We start from the raw sequence: 17,701 nt of genomic DNA, 5'->3' as shown, positions 1-17,701 counted from the left end.
ATAACTTCAGTTTCACGTAAGTAAGGTATAAACTATTTGATTGTTCTTGAGCATATGACTAACATTTGATATTTTTTCTTTTTCAAGTTTCCTTTAATTCAATATGGAAGAAAACAACTTCAGTTTCACATAAGAGAGTTATAAATTATTCGAAAAAGACTGTTCTTAGGCATATGACCAGTATTCGTTATTTTTCTTTTTCATGTTCCCTTTGAGTCAACATGGAAGAACTTAACTTCAGTTTCACGTAAGTAAGTTATAAATTATTTGAAAAAGATTGTTCATAGGCATACGACTAATGTTTGATAGGTTTCTTTTTCATATGAATAATATCTGATTTTTTTTTTTTCAGGTTCCCTTTGCGTCAACATGGAAGAAAACAACTTTAGTTTCACGTAAGTCAGTTCAACATATTTTTCTTTTATATATTATTTGAAAAGATTGCTCTTAAGCATATTAATAGCTTTTTCGGGTTCACTTTGAGTGAACATGCAAGAAAACAACTTCAGTTTCAGGTAAATAAGTTATAAATTATTTGAAAAAGATTGTTCTTAAGCATATGAATAACGTTTGAGATTTTTCTTTTATATGTTCCTTTTGAGTCAACATGGAAAAAACTCAGTTTCGCGTAAGTAAGTTATAAATTATTTGAAAAAGATTGTTCTTAAGCATATGATTTATTTTTTTTCAGGTTCCCTTTGAGTCAACATGGAAGAAAACAACTTCAGTTTCATGTAAGTTAGTTATATTTGAAATTATTTGAAAAAGATTGTTCTTAAGCATATGACTAATGTTTAATATTTTTCTTTTATATGTTCCTTTTGAGTCAACATGGAAAAAGAACTCAGTTTCAGGAAAGTAAGTTATAAATTATTTTAAAAATAATATTCCTAAGTGCATGACTAATATTTGATTTTTTTTCTGTTTCAGCTTCCCTTTGATTCAACATGGAAGAAAACAACTTCAGTTTCACGTAAGTAAGTTATAAATTATTTGAAAAAGATTGTTCTTAGACATATGAATAATACTTGATATTTTCTTTTTCAGGTTCCCCTTGACTCAATATGGAAGAAAGCAACTTCAGTTTCACGTAAGTAAGTTATAAATCATTTCAAAAAGATTAATTTTAAGCATATGAATAATATTTAACATTTTTCTTTTATATGTTCCCTTTGAGTCAACACGGGAAAAAAAACTCAGTTTCACCTAAAATAATAATCCTAAGCGCATGACTAATATTTGATGTGTTTTTCAGCTTCCGTTTGAGTTAAAATGGAAGAAAGCAACTTCAGTTTCACGTCAGAACATTAAAAATTATTTGAAAAAGATTGTTCTTAAGCATGTGAAAAATATTTAATATTTTTCTTTTTAGGTTCCCTTTGAGTCAACATGGAAGAGATAAACTTCAGTTTCAAGTATGTAAGTTACAAATTGTTTAAAAAAGATTGTTCTTGAGCATGTGACTAACTTTCTTTTATAGGATTTTGTTTTCTTCTTCCTTTTTCCCTTCATTTACTTAATATTAAGTGTTAATACATGTTGTCAACTTATCGTTTTTCCTTGTTTCTTCATGGTGTTTAGTATTTTGCTTGTGTTTTTCAGTTTTTGATAGGTTATGCTGTATTTTGTAGACTAGATAGTGAAATACTCTGTACGGGTTTAATCACTGAATTGAATCATTCAATCATTCATATGACTAATTTTTTTCAGTTTCTCTTTGAGTCAACATGGAAGAAAACAACTTCAGTTTCACGTAAGTAAGTTATAAATTATTCCAAAAAGATTGTTCTTAAGCATATGAATAATGTTTGATGTTTTTCTTTTTATGTTCACTTTGAGTCAACATGGAAGAAAAACCTCAGTTTCAGGTAAGTAAATTATAAATTATTTTAAAAAAAATTCCTAAGCGCATGACTAATATTTGTTATATTTTCTTTTTTAGGTTCCCTCTGAGTCAACATGGAATAAAACAACTATAGTTTGACGAAAGTAAATTATAAATTATTTGAAAAAAAAATATTCTTAAGCATATAACTAATATTTGATATTTTTCTTTTTTAGGTTCCCTTTGAGTCAACATGGAAGAAAATAACTTTCGATTCACGAAAGTAAATTATAAATTATTTGAAAAAAATTGTTCTTATGTGTATGAATAATATTTGATATTTTTCTTTTTCAGGTTCCCTTTGAGTCAACATGGAAGAAAATAACTTTCGATTCACGAAAGAAAGTTATAAATTATTTGAAAAAAATTATTCTTAAGCATATAACTAATATTTGATATTTTTCTTTTTCAGGTTCCCTTTGAGTTCATGGAAGAAAACGACTTCAGTTTCACGTCAGTAAGTTATGAATTATTTGAAAAAGATTGTTCTTAAGCATGTGAATAAAATTTGATATTTTTCCATTTTAGGGTTCCCTTTGAGTCAACATGGAAGAGAACAACTTCAGTTTCAAGTAAGTAAGTTATAAATTATTTGAAAAAGATTGCTCTTAAGCATATGCCTAAATTTTTTTCAGGTTCCCTTTGAGTCAACATGGAAGAAAACAACTTCATTTTCGCGTAAGTAAGTAATAAATTATTTCAAAAATAAGCACATGAATAATGTCTGATATTTTTCTCTTTTATGTTCCCTTTGACTCAACATGGAATAAAAACCTCAGTTTCACGTAAGTAAGTTATAATTTATTCCAAAAAAAATCCTAAGGGCATAACTAACATTTGATAATTTTTTTTCAGGTCCCCTTTGAGTCAAAATGGATGAAACAACTTCAGTTTCACCTGAGGAAGTTATAAATATGCTTTCTTAAGCAAGTGTTTGATATTTTTCTTTTTTATGTTCCCTTTGACTCAACATGGAATAAAAACTTCAGTTTCACGTGAGTAAGTTATAGATTATTCAAAAAAAATTCCTAAGCACATGACTAATATTGGATTTTTTTCAGGTCCCCTTAGAGTCAAAATGGAAGAAAACAACTTCAGTTTCACGTATAGTAAGTTATAAATTATTTTAAAAAAATTGTTCTTAAGCATATGAATAACATTTGATATTTTTCTTTTTTAGGTTCGCTTTGAGTCAACACAGAAGAAAAGAACTTCAGTTTCACGTAAGTAAGGTATAAATTATTCGAAAAAGATTGTTCTTAAGCATATGAATAATATTTAATATTTTTCTTTTTTTGGTTCTCTGTGAGACAACATGAAAGAAAAAACATCAGTTTCACGTAAGTACGTTATAAATTATAAAAAAAAATTCCTAAGCGCAATACTAATATTTGATATTTTTCTTTTTGAGGTCCTGTTTGAGTCAACATGAAAGAAAACAACTTTAGTTTGACGAAAGTGAGTTATAAATTATTTGAAAAAGATTGTTCTTAAGCCTGTGAACAATATTTTATATTTTCTTTTTTCACGTCCTCTTAGAGTTAAAATGGTAGAAAACAACTACAGTTTCACGCAAGTTAATTATAACTTATATCAAAAAGATTGTTCTTAAGCATATGACTAGTATATGATATATTTCTTTTTCAGGTTCCCTTTGAGTTAACATGGAAGAAAAACAACTTCAGTTTCACGTAAGTAAGGTATAAATTATTTGAAAAAGGTAGTTCTTAAGCATATGAATTTCAGTTTTTTACGTAAGTTATACTTTATTTGAAAAAGGTTGGTCTTAAGCATATGAATAATATTTAATATTTTTCTTTTTTAGGTTCCCTTTTGCGTCAACATGGAAGAAAAAAAACTTCACGTTCTCATAAGTAAGATAAAAACTATTTTTTTTTAAATTATTCTTAAGCATATGAGTAATATTTGAAATTTGTTTTTTCATGTTTCCTTTGAGTCAACATGGAAGAAAACAACTTCAGTTTTTTACGTAAGTAAGTAATACTTTATTTGAAAAAGGTTGTTCTTAAGCTGGAAACAAGGTTTTACAACACCTGTCCATAAAAAAATTCACCAGTCTGACTTTCGCCAACATTCGCCGCATTACACTCACTTCAGTTTTTTCCAAACTTTATGAAAGTTTCCTCTGTGACTGGCTTAGGGATATAATTTGTCCGCGTTGACACCCGGCAGTTTGGTAACTTAAGCAAAACTTCCACCAACGATTACCTTATGCACTTAATGCATACCATCGTAAGTGACCTTGATAAACCAAATGTTTGGCTGAACCTTGTCTTAGTTTATTTCCAAAAAGCTTTGGACCTGGTTGACCATTCCATCCTAATTCGTTCACTACTGGTTAACTTTGAACTTGATCCTCTGTTAGTAAATATTGTTATATCGTTTCTTTCGAATAGATATCAAGTTGTTACCACTTTTATTTCTGGTCATAATTAACGATATTGGTAGGGATTTTCCCCAAAGGTGGAAATACATGGATGACTTGTCGATCCTTGAGGTATGTCACAGGAATACTAAAGGTGACCCCCTCGGAATCCTAACCCACATTTCAGATGAAGTTAAGAACCTAAATATGAAAGTAAATTCCACCAAATTAAATATAATGACGATAAATTTTTTGAAATCCACTCCCGCTTTCCTTTGCCATATCCCACCCGAAATGCTTGTGAAACATGTTAAACTCCTTGATGTCACGATTTCAAATAATCTTAAATGGAACATGCATGTTTCTAATATTGTTAAACAAGCAAACGTTTCATTATCTATTTCGAAAATTTCAAACAGAATTAATTGTCTTAAAACTCAGTCCCTCCTTGTTCATTAATCATTTATCAGGCCGCTATTAGAACATGTATGCCTAATCTGGCATTTGCATCTTTTAAGCGAACCTAGCGACAAAATTGAGTCGGTCCAGAAGCGTTCGATAAGGCTCATCTACAAAGAGAGCCAAATTCCATACTCATTTCTTCTTAAATCCGCAGGTATTACCACGTTAAGAGAAAGGAGAGTAAAAATTTGTTTGTGTTTTGCTAAATCCGCAAAATCTAATCCTCGCACAGAGGACATCTTTCCTGATTTACATGACCCCATTAGACCCCGTCTCCCTCGCTTAGCTTCCTTGGCAATTCCATCATATTCGCCTATCCATACCGTAACTGAGAGGTTCCGGAAAAGTTTTAACCCCTTTATTTTGGCGCACCTAAATAATCCCTGAAATATGCTCTGTACCAAAACTAAGTCCTCCGTCCCTTATTTTAGTTGTTGTGTATGTTCACAGTAATGATGCGTCATTTTTTTCTGTTTATCTTTGTCCCTTTTATTTTCCCTTTTGTTGATACTTATTTATGTTAAATTTCTTTTCTGACCTTTAATTTTATTTTTTTTTTTTCCCTTTAATTGTATTACTTTCTTTAATTGTAAATATTTATTTTTACAACTAATTTGGCTTGATTTTAAGTGTTTTTTTTTATTTTATTTATTTGACCTTGAACACAATTTTGGCAATATTTTCTTCTTGACTGTGATTTTCTTTTATCCCCCGCCCCTTCTTCTTCTATTTTTCTGTTTCTATTCTAGCCATTTGTTAAATTCTTTTCGAACATTATTATGCTTGATTGGTGTTTCTTTTCTTGTTGTATTACTTGTTTCTTCGTTTTGCTTTGTCTATTTCTTTTCGACATATGAAGCGAATTCAGCTCTATTAGAGCTTGTGACAGACTTTGAAAAATAATTATTATCTTATCTTAAGCATATGAATAATATTTGATAATTTTCTTTTTTGGGTGTCCTTTGCGCCAACATGGAAGAAAACAAATTCACGTTCACATAAGTAAGATATAAACTATTTTTAAAAAAATTATTCTTAAGCATATGAGTAATATTTGATATTTGTTTTTTCAGGTTTGCTTTGAGTAAACATGGAAGAAAACAACTTCAGTTTTTTACGTAAGTAAGTTATACTTTATTTGAAAAAGGTTGTTCTTAAGCACATGAATAATATTTGATATTTTTCTTTTTTAGGTTCCCTTTACGTCAACATGGAAGAAAACAAATTCACGTTCACATAAGTAAGATATAAACTATTTTTAAAAAAAATTATTCTTAAGCATATGAGTAATATTTGATATTTGTTTTTTCAGGTTTGCTTTGAGTAAACATGGAAGAAAACAACTTCAGTTTTTTACGTAAGTAAGTTGTACTTTATTTGAAAAAGGTTGTTCTTAAGCATATGAATAATATTTGATATTTTTCTTTTTTAGGTTCCCTTTACGTCAACATGGAAGAAAACAAATTCACGTTCGCATAAGTAAGATATAAACTATTTTTTTTTTTAAATTATTCTTAAGCATATGAGTAATATTTGATATTTGTTTTTTACCCGGTTACCTTTGAGTCAACATAGTAGAAAAAACCTCAGTTTCTCGTAAGTAAGTTATAAATCATTTTAAAAATATATTCCTAAGCGCATGAATAATATTTGATATTATTTCTTTTTCAGTTCCCTTTGAATAAATATGAAAGAAAACAAATTCAGTTTCACATAAGTAGGTTTAAATTATTTGAAATAGATTGTTCTTCCGCATATGAATAGTATTTAATATTTTTCTTTTTTAGGTTCCCTTTGAGTCAACATGGAAGAAAAAAACTTCAGTTTTTTACGTTTCCTTTGAGTCAACATGGAAGAAAACAACTTCAGTTTTTTACGTAAGTAAGTTATACTTTATTTGAAAAAGATTGGTCTTAAGAAAATGAAAAATATTTGATATTTTTCTTTTTCAGGTTCCTTTTGTAACAACATGGAAGAAAACATTCAGTCTCACCGAGGTAAGTTTAAATTATTTCAAAAGGATTGCTCTTAAGCATATGAATAATATTTGATATGATTCTTTTTCAGGTTTTATTTGAGTCGACATGGAAGAAAAAGGCATCAGTTTCAAGAAAGTAAGTAACAAATTTTTTGAAAAAGATAGTTCTTAAGCATATGACTAATATTTGGTATTTGTCTTTTTCAGGTTCCTTTTGAGTCAAAATGGAAGAAAACAACTCCAGTTTGGTGTAAGTAAGTTAATAATTATTTGAAAAAAAAATTATTCTTAAGTATATGACTAATATTTGATATTTATCTTTTTAGGTTCTCTTTTGAGTCAACATGATAGAAAACAACTTTAGTTTCACGTAAGTAACTCACAAATTATTTGAAAGATTGTTATTAAGCATATGACTAATATTTGATATTTTTATTTTTCAGGTTCTCTTTGAGTTAACATTGAAGAAAGCAACTTCAGTTTCACGTAAATAAGTTATAAATTGTTTGAAAAAGATCGTTCTTAATGGGAGAAAATGGAAGAAAAAACCTCAAGTTTCACATAAGTAAATTATTACTGATTTGAAAAAAAATGTTCTTAAGCATATAATTAATATTTGATATTTGTCTTTTTCAGGTTCCGTTCGTCCACATGGAAGAGAACAAGTTCAGTTTCACGTAATAAGTAAGTAATTTATAAATTTTTTTTAATTGTTCTTAAGCATATGACTAATATTTGATATTTGTCTTTTTAAGGTTCATTTTTTAGTCAATATGGTAGAAAATCAGTTTCAAGTAAGTAAATATTAAATTATTTGAAAAAGAATGTTCTTAAGCATATGACTAATATTTGACATTTGTCTTTTTCAGATCCCTTTTGATTCAACATGGAAGAAAACCACTCCAGTTTCGTGTAAGTTATAAATTATTTGAAAAGATTGTACTTAAGCATATGAATAATATTTGATGTTTCTTTTTCAGGTTTTCAAATCATACCAAAAACCTCCCTTCCGTGGAAATTTTGTCTCGCAAATCCTTCTCTCCCCTGGTAGGAAGTTGCTCCCGTAGAATATTCATCCTGGAGAATTTATCCCGCGAAAACTTCCCCAAGGAGTATTTCTCCGGTGGACCCCCCTCCCTCTCCATTACAGAAAGATCCTCTAAACCACTCCAATCCAGGGAAAATTTTCCCCGGACAATTCCCCTTAACATCTCCACATGTAAAGTTTAGTCGGCAAAGAAAAAGTAAGACAAGTAAAAATAATTTACTATATGAATTCTGGCAGGTTCCTTTAGTGTAAAACTTTCCCTGGAAAGTCCACCTTCCAGAAACTTCCCTCCCCACGAAAAATTCACCTCCCGCTCCAAAAAAAAACGAAACAAAACAACGTCTGTATACTGCCCAATAACAATGTGTCAACAATGGGCAAATTTCATTACTTACAGAACTTTGCCCTAGATCAATGGGAGGGATGGGTATTTTTATCAAAGACATAATTACTGGACTTTTCAACTATGTTGAACAAAATGGCTATCTCGAAATTTTGATTGAACGACTTTGGGGTAAAAGGGAGCGTGGGAGGGGGGCTAGTTACCCTCTAATATTTTTAGTCACTTAAAATAGAGCATTAGAACTTTAAATTTCTGTTCCAATGGACCATCTCCCGATATTCTAGGATTATTAGCTCAATACAATCACTCCTGGGAAAAAAAACAAATAAACATGGATTGGTGATATTTCTTCTGGCAAAAAATATTAAATTCTACATTTTAGCAGATGAGAATTTGAAACCTCTACAGTAGGGTTCTCTGAACACTGAATCTGATGGTGCCATTTTCTTTAAGATTCCTTGATTTTTAGGGGGTGTTTCCCCTTTTTTCAAAAATAGGGCAAATTTTCTCAGGCTGGTATATTTTGACGGGTAACACTAAACTTAATGATCCTTATATATTTAGAATATGCATAATAAGGCAATTCTCTTTACGCATCTATTGGTATCAAAATTCCGTTTTTTACAGTTTCGGTAACTATTGAGCCGCATAGCTCCTTACTTACAGCTTATTGCCACGAACTGGTATATCCTCTAAAGTTCTTAGATTACTAGATCCCAAACGTAGGTAAAACTAGATTGAAAAATCCAAGATCCTTTAGATTGTCTATGGGTAGAATATACCTTATTGACTATACAAGTAATAGCTATAAGTTATTACTTGTATACCGTTACCTTACGCAAAAGATATATAAAGCTCAATTCAATTAGCATTAAGTGTTGTTGGTAGTTTTCTGAGGTCTCTGAAACCCTCTAAGATGTTAATAAAAAAAAACTTATATATTAATAGAGATTTGAAGGCATGAACTCACATTTTCTGCAGACAACTTTATACAGTTTGAATAATGTTCAGTTACAGCAGCATTGGCAACTTCTAAGTCCTTTCCCAATTGCGTTCGTCTTCTCCCTAAAGGTGCTCCTGGCGATTGTAAAGTTTGTTGTTGTATTTCTGCATAGCGTATTTTATGTCTTTCACGTAATTCTGCTTCGTCGTCATTCTAAGAAAAAAGAAGAAAAAATGATTGTCCTCCGAGTTCTAAGAAGATAAACAGATCAGCAGAGCAAAACTTTTGGGATAGGGCAATGCCGGAAGCTTTAAGTTGGATGGGAGAGAGTAGTTTTGTGAAAATAACAGCTTAGCCTAGCAACAAGTTTGAATCTTTATTGCAAAGGGGTATGTAAGGATTAAGTAATCTTGGTCATAATAAGCATAGCCACGTGTAGCAGGATATAAATTGAAAGGTATATCTCCTCCTCTTACATAATATACTAGTACCAAGGGATCAGGCTTTGCTTGGTGAAAAGAGACTTTTTTAATCTCTTTTGCACAACAACTTTAGTTTTATTTTATCTTATTCGGCAAATTTGTTTGCACATTTATACCAAAAATTGTTCTTTAATATCGACAATTAAATTAAATTGTTTTGTGCTTTTTTAAGTAATTAGCACAAACACTCATTATCAGCAAAATTTATTTTAACTATTTACAGCGTTTGTGATGTCATTCATATGAAAATTATTTTTCTAAAGTTAAGGCACTAAACGACTTTTTAAAAGTCGTGACTTAACTAGACCATTTTTGTTTGTTTTTTGTTTTGTTATTGTTTTTTCGATCAAAAAACAATAGTATGACAATTTTCAGATAAAATTAACTGGCTGTATTCGAAAAAAAATATTACTGATAAATAAATAAATATACATATATACAACTATTGTTCGTTTAATAATAGGCTATAATATTACGCTTGTAGGTGAAACCAATATGTTTTCATTATGAAATCTTTTTCTGACAGATTCATATAGATGTAAGCGAAAACTACACACAAGTCAAGAAGAAGAAGAATTGCTCACCCTCTTAATCAACTAAAAGGGGCATGGTTGTAGTAGTAGATAAAAAGTACATAATAATAAAAAAGAAATGATATTATGTCTTATGTAGCAGACAATGTACATGACTACTAAGCTTAGAAAAGAACTTTGCTCAACAAAGAAAAAAAAGGAGATCAACAAAATAAATGACACATAAATCGCTTCAATAGTATACATTCATTGTGTGCAACAAATTTGACAAGATTAAAATTTACCAATTTGAACTAAAATTATTATCTGTCTCTTTTATTATTTGCACTCAAGCCCGAATACATTAAATTTTTCCAAGCAATTCTACCTTAAATATCTCTGTACTGAGATGCTCGATCTTTTTTTGGTTTTGTCGGATATTATCCTTACATCTGATGAACCGTTAATGTGTAAGGGGTGCATATTGCTGCCTTTTGGTCTTAAACTTTATCCTGCTTATAGGAAAGTAAATTTCAATCCATTACCAATGTATTTCCTTGCATCATTTCTTCATCATGGTATAGAACCCGTAAAAGATAAAACCACAGAGAAACAGATAGCCTACAGCAATTGTAATAAAGTGATTCAAAAACCTTTCCTTTTTTTCACTTGCTCAAAATTTCCCACAAAAGAACCGATTCGGGTTTATATTCTCTTATAACATAATCTATTTGAAAGAATTTACTGTATTAAAAGAAAGTCTTAGATGTAAGTAGCATTCACCTTTCCTAGTGGGAGGAAAGGAAAAGCCATGGTAATCATCAAACTCTTGGCCAAATTTAGTTTCTAGATTTGGGATCAGGAGCAAAAAATTGGATCCAAAGTGAGGAAACCACTCATCTGCAGCACAAAGAGAAGAGGTAATTTTAGGAGAAAACTCAATATGATTTCAAAACATGGGTCCAAATGTCTCTCCAGAAATAAGGAATGGTGTGATTGGCTTATGAAATACATTGAAAAATACATCAATGAAAATAAAGCACACATTTTAGCATGGGAACATGAGACAGTAATTCATATTTTTCTTTTTGCAAAACCTGTGCAGTATATAGCCTAGTTTTAGAGGAAGAAATTTATTTTCCAACCATATGTAATGATGCTGCTCATGACAAGAAGTTTTAAATTTGTTTGCTTGTTTTGTCCCCCACCCCTTCCTTTTTTAATGTCCCTTTTAAATTTTCTTTTTATATGGGTATTTTTGTGTAGTCTAGATTGACCTCTTTTTAATGATTTTAACTGACATTTCCAATTTAAGTATTGACTAACAAATGATTTTTTTAATTCTAATTTTTGTTGTTTTTGTTTTGGCATCCTTTTCCAGTTTTTGTGTGTTTTTATGATATTTTGACCCCAAACTTCAAATTCGGCCCTTTGCGGCTTGTGATAGTAACATGTTGAAATAAATATAATATATCTCTTTCTCACATAATTGCCAGATGGTAGGATAGTTACTTGCAAAACCTGGTACAATAGTGAAAATAAAGTGAATAATATAAAGAGTAACAAGGTGGAAAAAATTTTTCTCACATGCATCTTTTTGTTTCTTCATTTATCTTCCTAGAATACCAATATTAGCATACTGTCTCCTAGATTTTAGTCAACAGGAACAATAATAATAAGAATTAAATACTTACATCAGGAATGAATGATTCTGACTCTGCAACCAGGATGCTCTTTCTTGTTTTGTATCCAGGGCTTAACACATGCCGCTTTCCTCTATTAGACTTTTGATCAGGAGTACAGTTGCTTGAACCTGACATCCTTAACTACAACAGAAATATAAAACCATACATTTTTGCAACTAGGAACAACATCAAATAAGGGAGAGAAAAAGAAATAATGTTCTTTAATTAAACACTGTGAGTTGGCCATTGGGTTTGTGACTTCTAAAAATATGTTTTAAAGCATTCTAAAAATGAGTAGCAAATAAATATAAATAAATATAAATATCCAAATAAAATAAATAAAATAAATAAAAATCAAAATAAATATAAAAAAACAACCTTTGTTTATCCCCTTTTTCTGATGCTAATACCCAACCTCCCTCATTAAAGGCAATTCCCAGAGAATCAAATCATCTTATTTAAGAGTCATTCCTTGGGCTATGGATCAAAACTAAAAGTCCTAAATATTAGGATAAAAAATAAGCTAGGAGCACCTTGCACTTCCCAATCAAGGCAGGTAGGCCATACGTCATTAAATGTCTAACAATCAAAGGTGGTTGCAGTAAATTTAGAAGGTGTATTTTAAGTAAATTCTTGTACACAGGATCCCCCCCCAATGTTAGTCTAAAAGACCCTCTATCAAAAGAAATAATGGCAAAAAACAACTTTACATAATTTTGGTACCCTTATGTTCAAAGGTGGACGTGTATGGTTTAAAAAATTGTTAAATCATGATTTGACTCTATACTGGCAATGTTAGAACTAACATCCATTCTATTTCCTAGCATCTTCTTTGTTTTCTAAGGCCCTTGGAGGGTCCTATTTTTCAAAATACTTTCTGCAATTAAAAGGAAACTTCCTTATTTAATTTTACAAAGCGATTTAAGATCACTTAAGATCGTGAAGGTAGATGGTCTATTAGTGTTCTATAGTAACACAGATTGCATCGCAATCAAGATGGATGAAACAGAAGCTGTAGTGTCTACAAGACTTGAAATAAGTGTATTTGCCTTTATTGAAATAAAACCAAAGCACTCCTCAGTACGACCAATCTAGCTTTCAGTTGGCAGGAAGAAGAATGGTCTTGTACATGAAATCTTAACTGAAGGCAAGAGATCAGGGTCATGATTTCAGGTATGAGGAGGAATCCAAAGCCATGGCGAAAACCGGAGGCGCGCCACTGCTGCCAAGTCTTCATTAAACGTCCGAAAATTTATACCGTCAAATTATTTTCTGAGATTACTGAGAAGCAAATATAAAACAAATTTCACTATTCAATGGCACATGCATAAATTTTGGATTTCCCTCAAAGTGTTTCTGAATTTAATTCATTAAATTCATTTAATTATGAATTTAATTCTGAATTGTTTCTGAATTTGAAAACCGGAGGCGCGCCACTGCTGCCAAGTCTTCATTAAACGTCCGAAAATTTATACCGTCAAATTATTTTCTGAGATTATTGAGAAGCAAATATAAAACAAATTTCACTATTCAATGGCACAACCATAAATTTTGGATTTCCCTCAAAGTGTTTCTGAATTTAATTCATTAAATTCATTTAATTATGAATTGTTTCTGAATTTGAAAACCGGCGGCGCGCCACTGCTGCCAAGTCTTCATTAAAGAAAATTTATACCGTCAAATTATTTTCTGAGATTACTGAGAAGCAAATATACAACAAATTTCACTATTCAATGGCACATGCATAAATTTTGGATTTCCCTCAAAGTGTTTCTGAATTTACTCGTCTGCTATTATATGGGCTTTAGATTATCTTTCACTTATTTCTGTCCTCTTCACTAAAATGTAATAATTTCTAACTAAAATGAGTTTTGACTAGCCCTGATATTCTTTGAATACCTTCTTAATAAATATTTTCTTCTTTTTGTTGAACAAATGTATGTAAAATCTTCACCAAACTTCTATGGTCAATAGGATTAAACCTGTCAGCCCATATACTATAGCTAACATCAGCTAATGGACTAAGAAACACTTTGTTTCAGAGCTCTTATTACATTACTCCTAATTGAGAGGGTTCAATCAAGAAGCATATGAGAAATTGTAGCATACAGTGTGAGATGCTGGGAAGTCTCAGCCCCCTTATTATGTAGATTAATTACTAATTACTTAAGTTCTAGTGTTGTTCTCTATTTTCACATATTTTTTTTATATTTGATTTTGATTTATTTTCACTATCATAATAATTTTAATCCACCCTTATATTTTACACCAAAGTTTAACTTCTGCATTTACAATGCTTCAAAACTGAAAAAAATTAATGAAAAAACTGTCCTCTGGATATTTTTTAAAAGGGGTCTTAAATGCCAACATCATCGTTTTTGCCCTGTTCTGCATCCTCACCGCCCTGACATTGTCTGATCAAGCAACTTCCCTTTCTTTGCTGTATGATCATGAATCATGAGGAAATTTAGGGTTGCTACTCTTTTGAGAAAAGCAACATTCACACAACTGATTGGGGTATCTGATTCACTGACAGCACCTGACATTACAGCCTTCTGTTCAGCCTCAGGTTGTTATGTCTATATTTTTAGAGGCTTCACTGGAAAACATTATTCCTGGCAAATCCCCTGTATTATATAGTGCCAGAACACACTGGGCCGGGGAAAAAAATTAAAAAATTGTATGGAAATACAACCTTTTACTTCACTATAAAATACTTCGAAATAGTTGGGGAGTTAAATTCCATTTTACAGCCTAATCACATGCATAAGTCCAAATATATTCCTCCAGCTTAAGAGATACTAGAAGTTAAATCCTCTCTCCATATTGATAGGAGGAACTGCTCACAAGAACTTGGACCCAAAAACTACATCTTTGAGTTTCCAGTACCCCTTCCCCAAGGAAGGGGTACTCTACTAATTGTAAAAAAAAAACTTGAAAAAATGAAAGTTAGCTTGAGTGACTTAATTCTTACAAAATCTTTGGTTGATAAGTTAATCAAAGCTATTAGGCGGTGGGCAATGGTTTAGTAATTATATTCTGTTGAAATCATTATATTTGGAGTACCATGGTGGTCTTTGCATTCTGTTATGTTGTTTTTGTATTTTCACTGCTGTAGTTATTTATTACCATTACAGTGGATATAATACTGGTGTTAGCTCTAGAGCTTGGAGGTCTAAATGCAGATTTCATATACTTTCTGTGTTTTCTGAAGAGTACACATTTTACTATAATATACTAGAAAAATTTTATAGAAAACATCCCACTATTTACCTTGGACAATTTATTTGCATTTTAATTTTAAATTTTGTACTTACTTCATCAAAAAAGATAGTTTGTTATTAACTCCTTAACTTTTATAAGGTTTGATTGTAAAATGTGACAGCTAGTTTTCACTGTTGAAAGAAACATAAATTTTACTTGTCTTAAACAATTTCTGAGAGCTATCGAGATATTGGTAATTCATACTTCTTTTAAGTGGATCTCTGAAATGCAAAAAGATAGTTTAATACAACTTTGAGCCATCCTAGCTGAGTGGTTAGTATGCTAGACATTAAATCCAGTGTCCATGAGGATGCTAGACCCAAACACCACTCTAATGGCACACGCACTTGTGTGAAGAAAAATCTTGGTGGTGTGCAGCCAGTATGTCTGTATTCAGCCTTGTGTTTTTGCAGTGTCAATTTTGGTGTGCTAAGCAAGGTAATGTGCTAAGTAACTTTGTAAAAGTCTATTAATGATCATTTCCAACCATAAAATGAGAATAAGAGCTGGCAGAAAAAGTAGGCAGTGGTATATTTAAGAGAAGGACAGGGACCTCAGCCCCTTAGAAGTGTCTCAAGTTTTTTTTTAAAGAGCTTATTATTTTATTGGCAGCAGTCCTCTTGGTTTTTTGCAGCATAATTTGATAATTTATTTGAAGATGCTCACAGCAATAAAAATTTTCTCCTTTAAAGATCCTATTTTGCTTTTACATATCTATTAAGATTATCAAACAGTTTGTGGTAACAAACTGTAAGTAAGGAGTGACTCAGCCAAATAGTAACCAAAACTCTAAAAGACTGAATTTTGATAACAATAGTTATATCAAAAAGAATTTGCTTTTCATCTTGATTTTAAATATATAAAATTCATTAAGTTTATTGTTTCCCATCAAAAATTATGAGCCTGAGAAAACTTTTGTGCTTTTAAAAAAATGGAGGAAATATCCTTAATAAGTCACAGTACCTCAATGAAAATTACAACATCAAAGTTTAGCATATCATTGAACTGTACTGTAAAGGTTTCAAGATCTGGAATTTTGTATTCTCATTTTTTTGCCAGAAGAATGATCATGGACGGCTGTTTATTTGTTCTTTTTTTTCCAAGGGGTGGCCTTCAAGATTGGGAGAGGCCTCATTCAAACAGATATTAAAAGTTCTAATGCTCTTCTGAAGTGGCCAAAACGAATGAGGGGAACAAGCCCCCCTCATATGCCCCTTTTCCCCCAATGTCATTCCATCAAAATTTTGAGATAGTCATTTTATTCAACAGAGTTGAAAGATTCAACAACTATACTATAAGAAGGATATGACCCCCCAGCCTATGGGGAAAGGGATGTAAGCTATTGAGTTTGTCCATTATTTACAATTTGCCACACGGGATATTTTACATGGGAGATTTCCAGGAAAAATTTTCACAGCGGGGGGTGGGGAGTGAGACATCTAGCACAACTTAAAAAATAATCTGAAATTAAATAAAATAAGTCTTTTTTCAGACGAAAGTAGGCTAAGGAGAATTGTCTGATAAAATTTCCCAGGGGTAATTCTAAGGGGGATGCAATTGTCCAAAGGAATTTCCCAGGGGGTTTTACATGGGAAGACTCTCCATGAAGAACTTTTTGCAGGGGGGGGGGGATTTTCCATAGAGGAGAGGCAGATTTCTCATCATTATTTGAAGAACCATTAGAAATTAGATTAATTCTTTTCAATGGAAGGTAAGGAGCAACTCTAAAATTTGAAAAAAACAGAAATTATTTTGTATATGAGGGGGCTGCTTCCTCCTCAATACCTTGCTCTTTATGCTAAAGGGTTACTTTGTTGTTGCAATTCTATATGAATGACTCCTAAAACACAAGGGTCATTTAATTAGAATAAGAAGCTTGTTTATTAAAAACGTTAGCATGAAGAGCAAGAGACTGAGGAGGGGGCAGCCCCCCTCATATATGGAATAATTTCTGTTTGTTTTAAATTATAATCTTACTCTTTACTTCAGTTGAAAATACTTGTTTTTTCTTTTATTTGCTTTTAAGATCCATCTTATGTCACTAGCTGTAATTTGTCATTCCCTCAGTCCTTCCATCCCTGTGCTCTAGTTTCCAGTGTATTTCACTGTAAAATTTTCTTTTTTTTAAATTTTAATCTTGAATTAGGAATTATAACTTCCCATCTTTCAAGTGACTCAGTATGTCATGAAGTGGCAAACTATTTAGAATTCAGGGGATTTACATTTGTTTATTCCATGCAAAAACTGGGGGGAAAATACCTTCAATCATCATATTTTAATCAAGGTGGAAAATTTAGCTCAAATAAATAATTATAAGTTAATGCAATCCTTGTCAATCTAACTGTCTCTCAGGTCACCCACTTTCCTCTGTAAATATGTGAGCAAGATCTTGGAATCACTATTGATGATGAATTAAAATTCAGCACTCATGCTAAGAAGTCTGCTGCTGGTGCTAATTCAACCATGGGGCCGATTAAACATACTCTTTCCACCCATTCCCCTAAAGTCATCAGTCTTCTGTATGAGGGACTTGTTTTCCTGAAGCTTGAAGTTGGAATGTCTCTAGTCTCCCCTTATTTTAAAAAAGACATAAAGTCTTGGAAGATGTGCAGAGACATGCTACCAAAGTGACATCTGCCATGCAGGAACTTTCCTATCCTGGAAGACTAGGAAAGCTGAAACTACCAACTCTTGTCTACAGGAGAAATAGAGG

The 17,701-nt window shown here is 31.4% G+C and overlaps 1 protein-coding gene across 1 annotated transcript in view; it reads right to left on the bottom strand.

Annotated features, from left to right (window-relative positions):
* The window catches only part of barr (non-SMC condensin I complex subunit H), a 111,949-nt gene extending 100,090 nt beyond the window's left edge, over positions 1-11,859 (bottom strand). The window contains exons 1-2 of the mRNA XM_089093873.1: positions 11,734-11,859; positions 9,073-9,258 (exon numbers count right to left, since the gene is read on the bottom strand). Coding sequence (XP_088949999.1) covers positions 9,073-9,258; positions 11,734-11,859 — 312 coding nt within the window. The remainder of the gene's footprint in view (positions 1-9,072; positions 9,259-11,733) is intronic.
* Positions 11,860-17,701: the final 5,842 nt, after the last annotated feature.

Source organism: Artemia sp. Qi Xiang Cuo, chromosome 9 (genome assembly GCF_049724085.1).
Source record: "Artemia sp. Qi Xiang Cuo chromosome 9, ASM4972408v1, whole genome shotgun sequence".
NCBI classification, from domain to species: domain Eukaryota; kingdom Metazoa; phylum Arthropoda; class Branchiopoda; order Anostraca; family Artemiidae; genus Artemia; species Artemia sp. Qi Xiang Cuo.
Note: the sequence above shows the minus strand (reverse complement) of the source record. Positions and strands in the feature narration are given on the sequence as shown.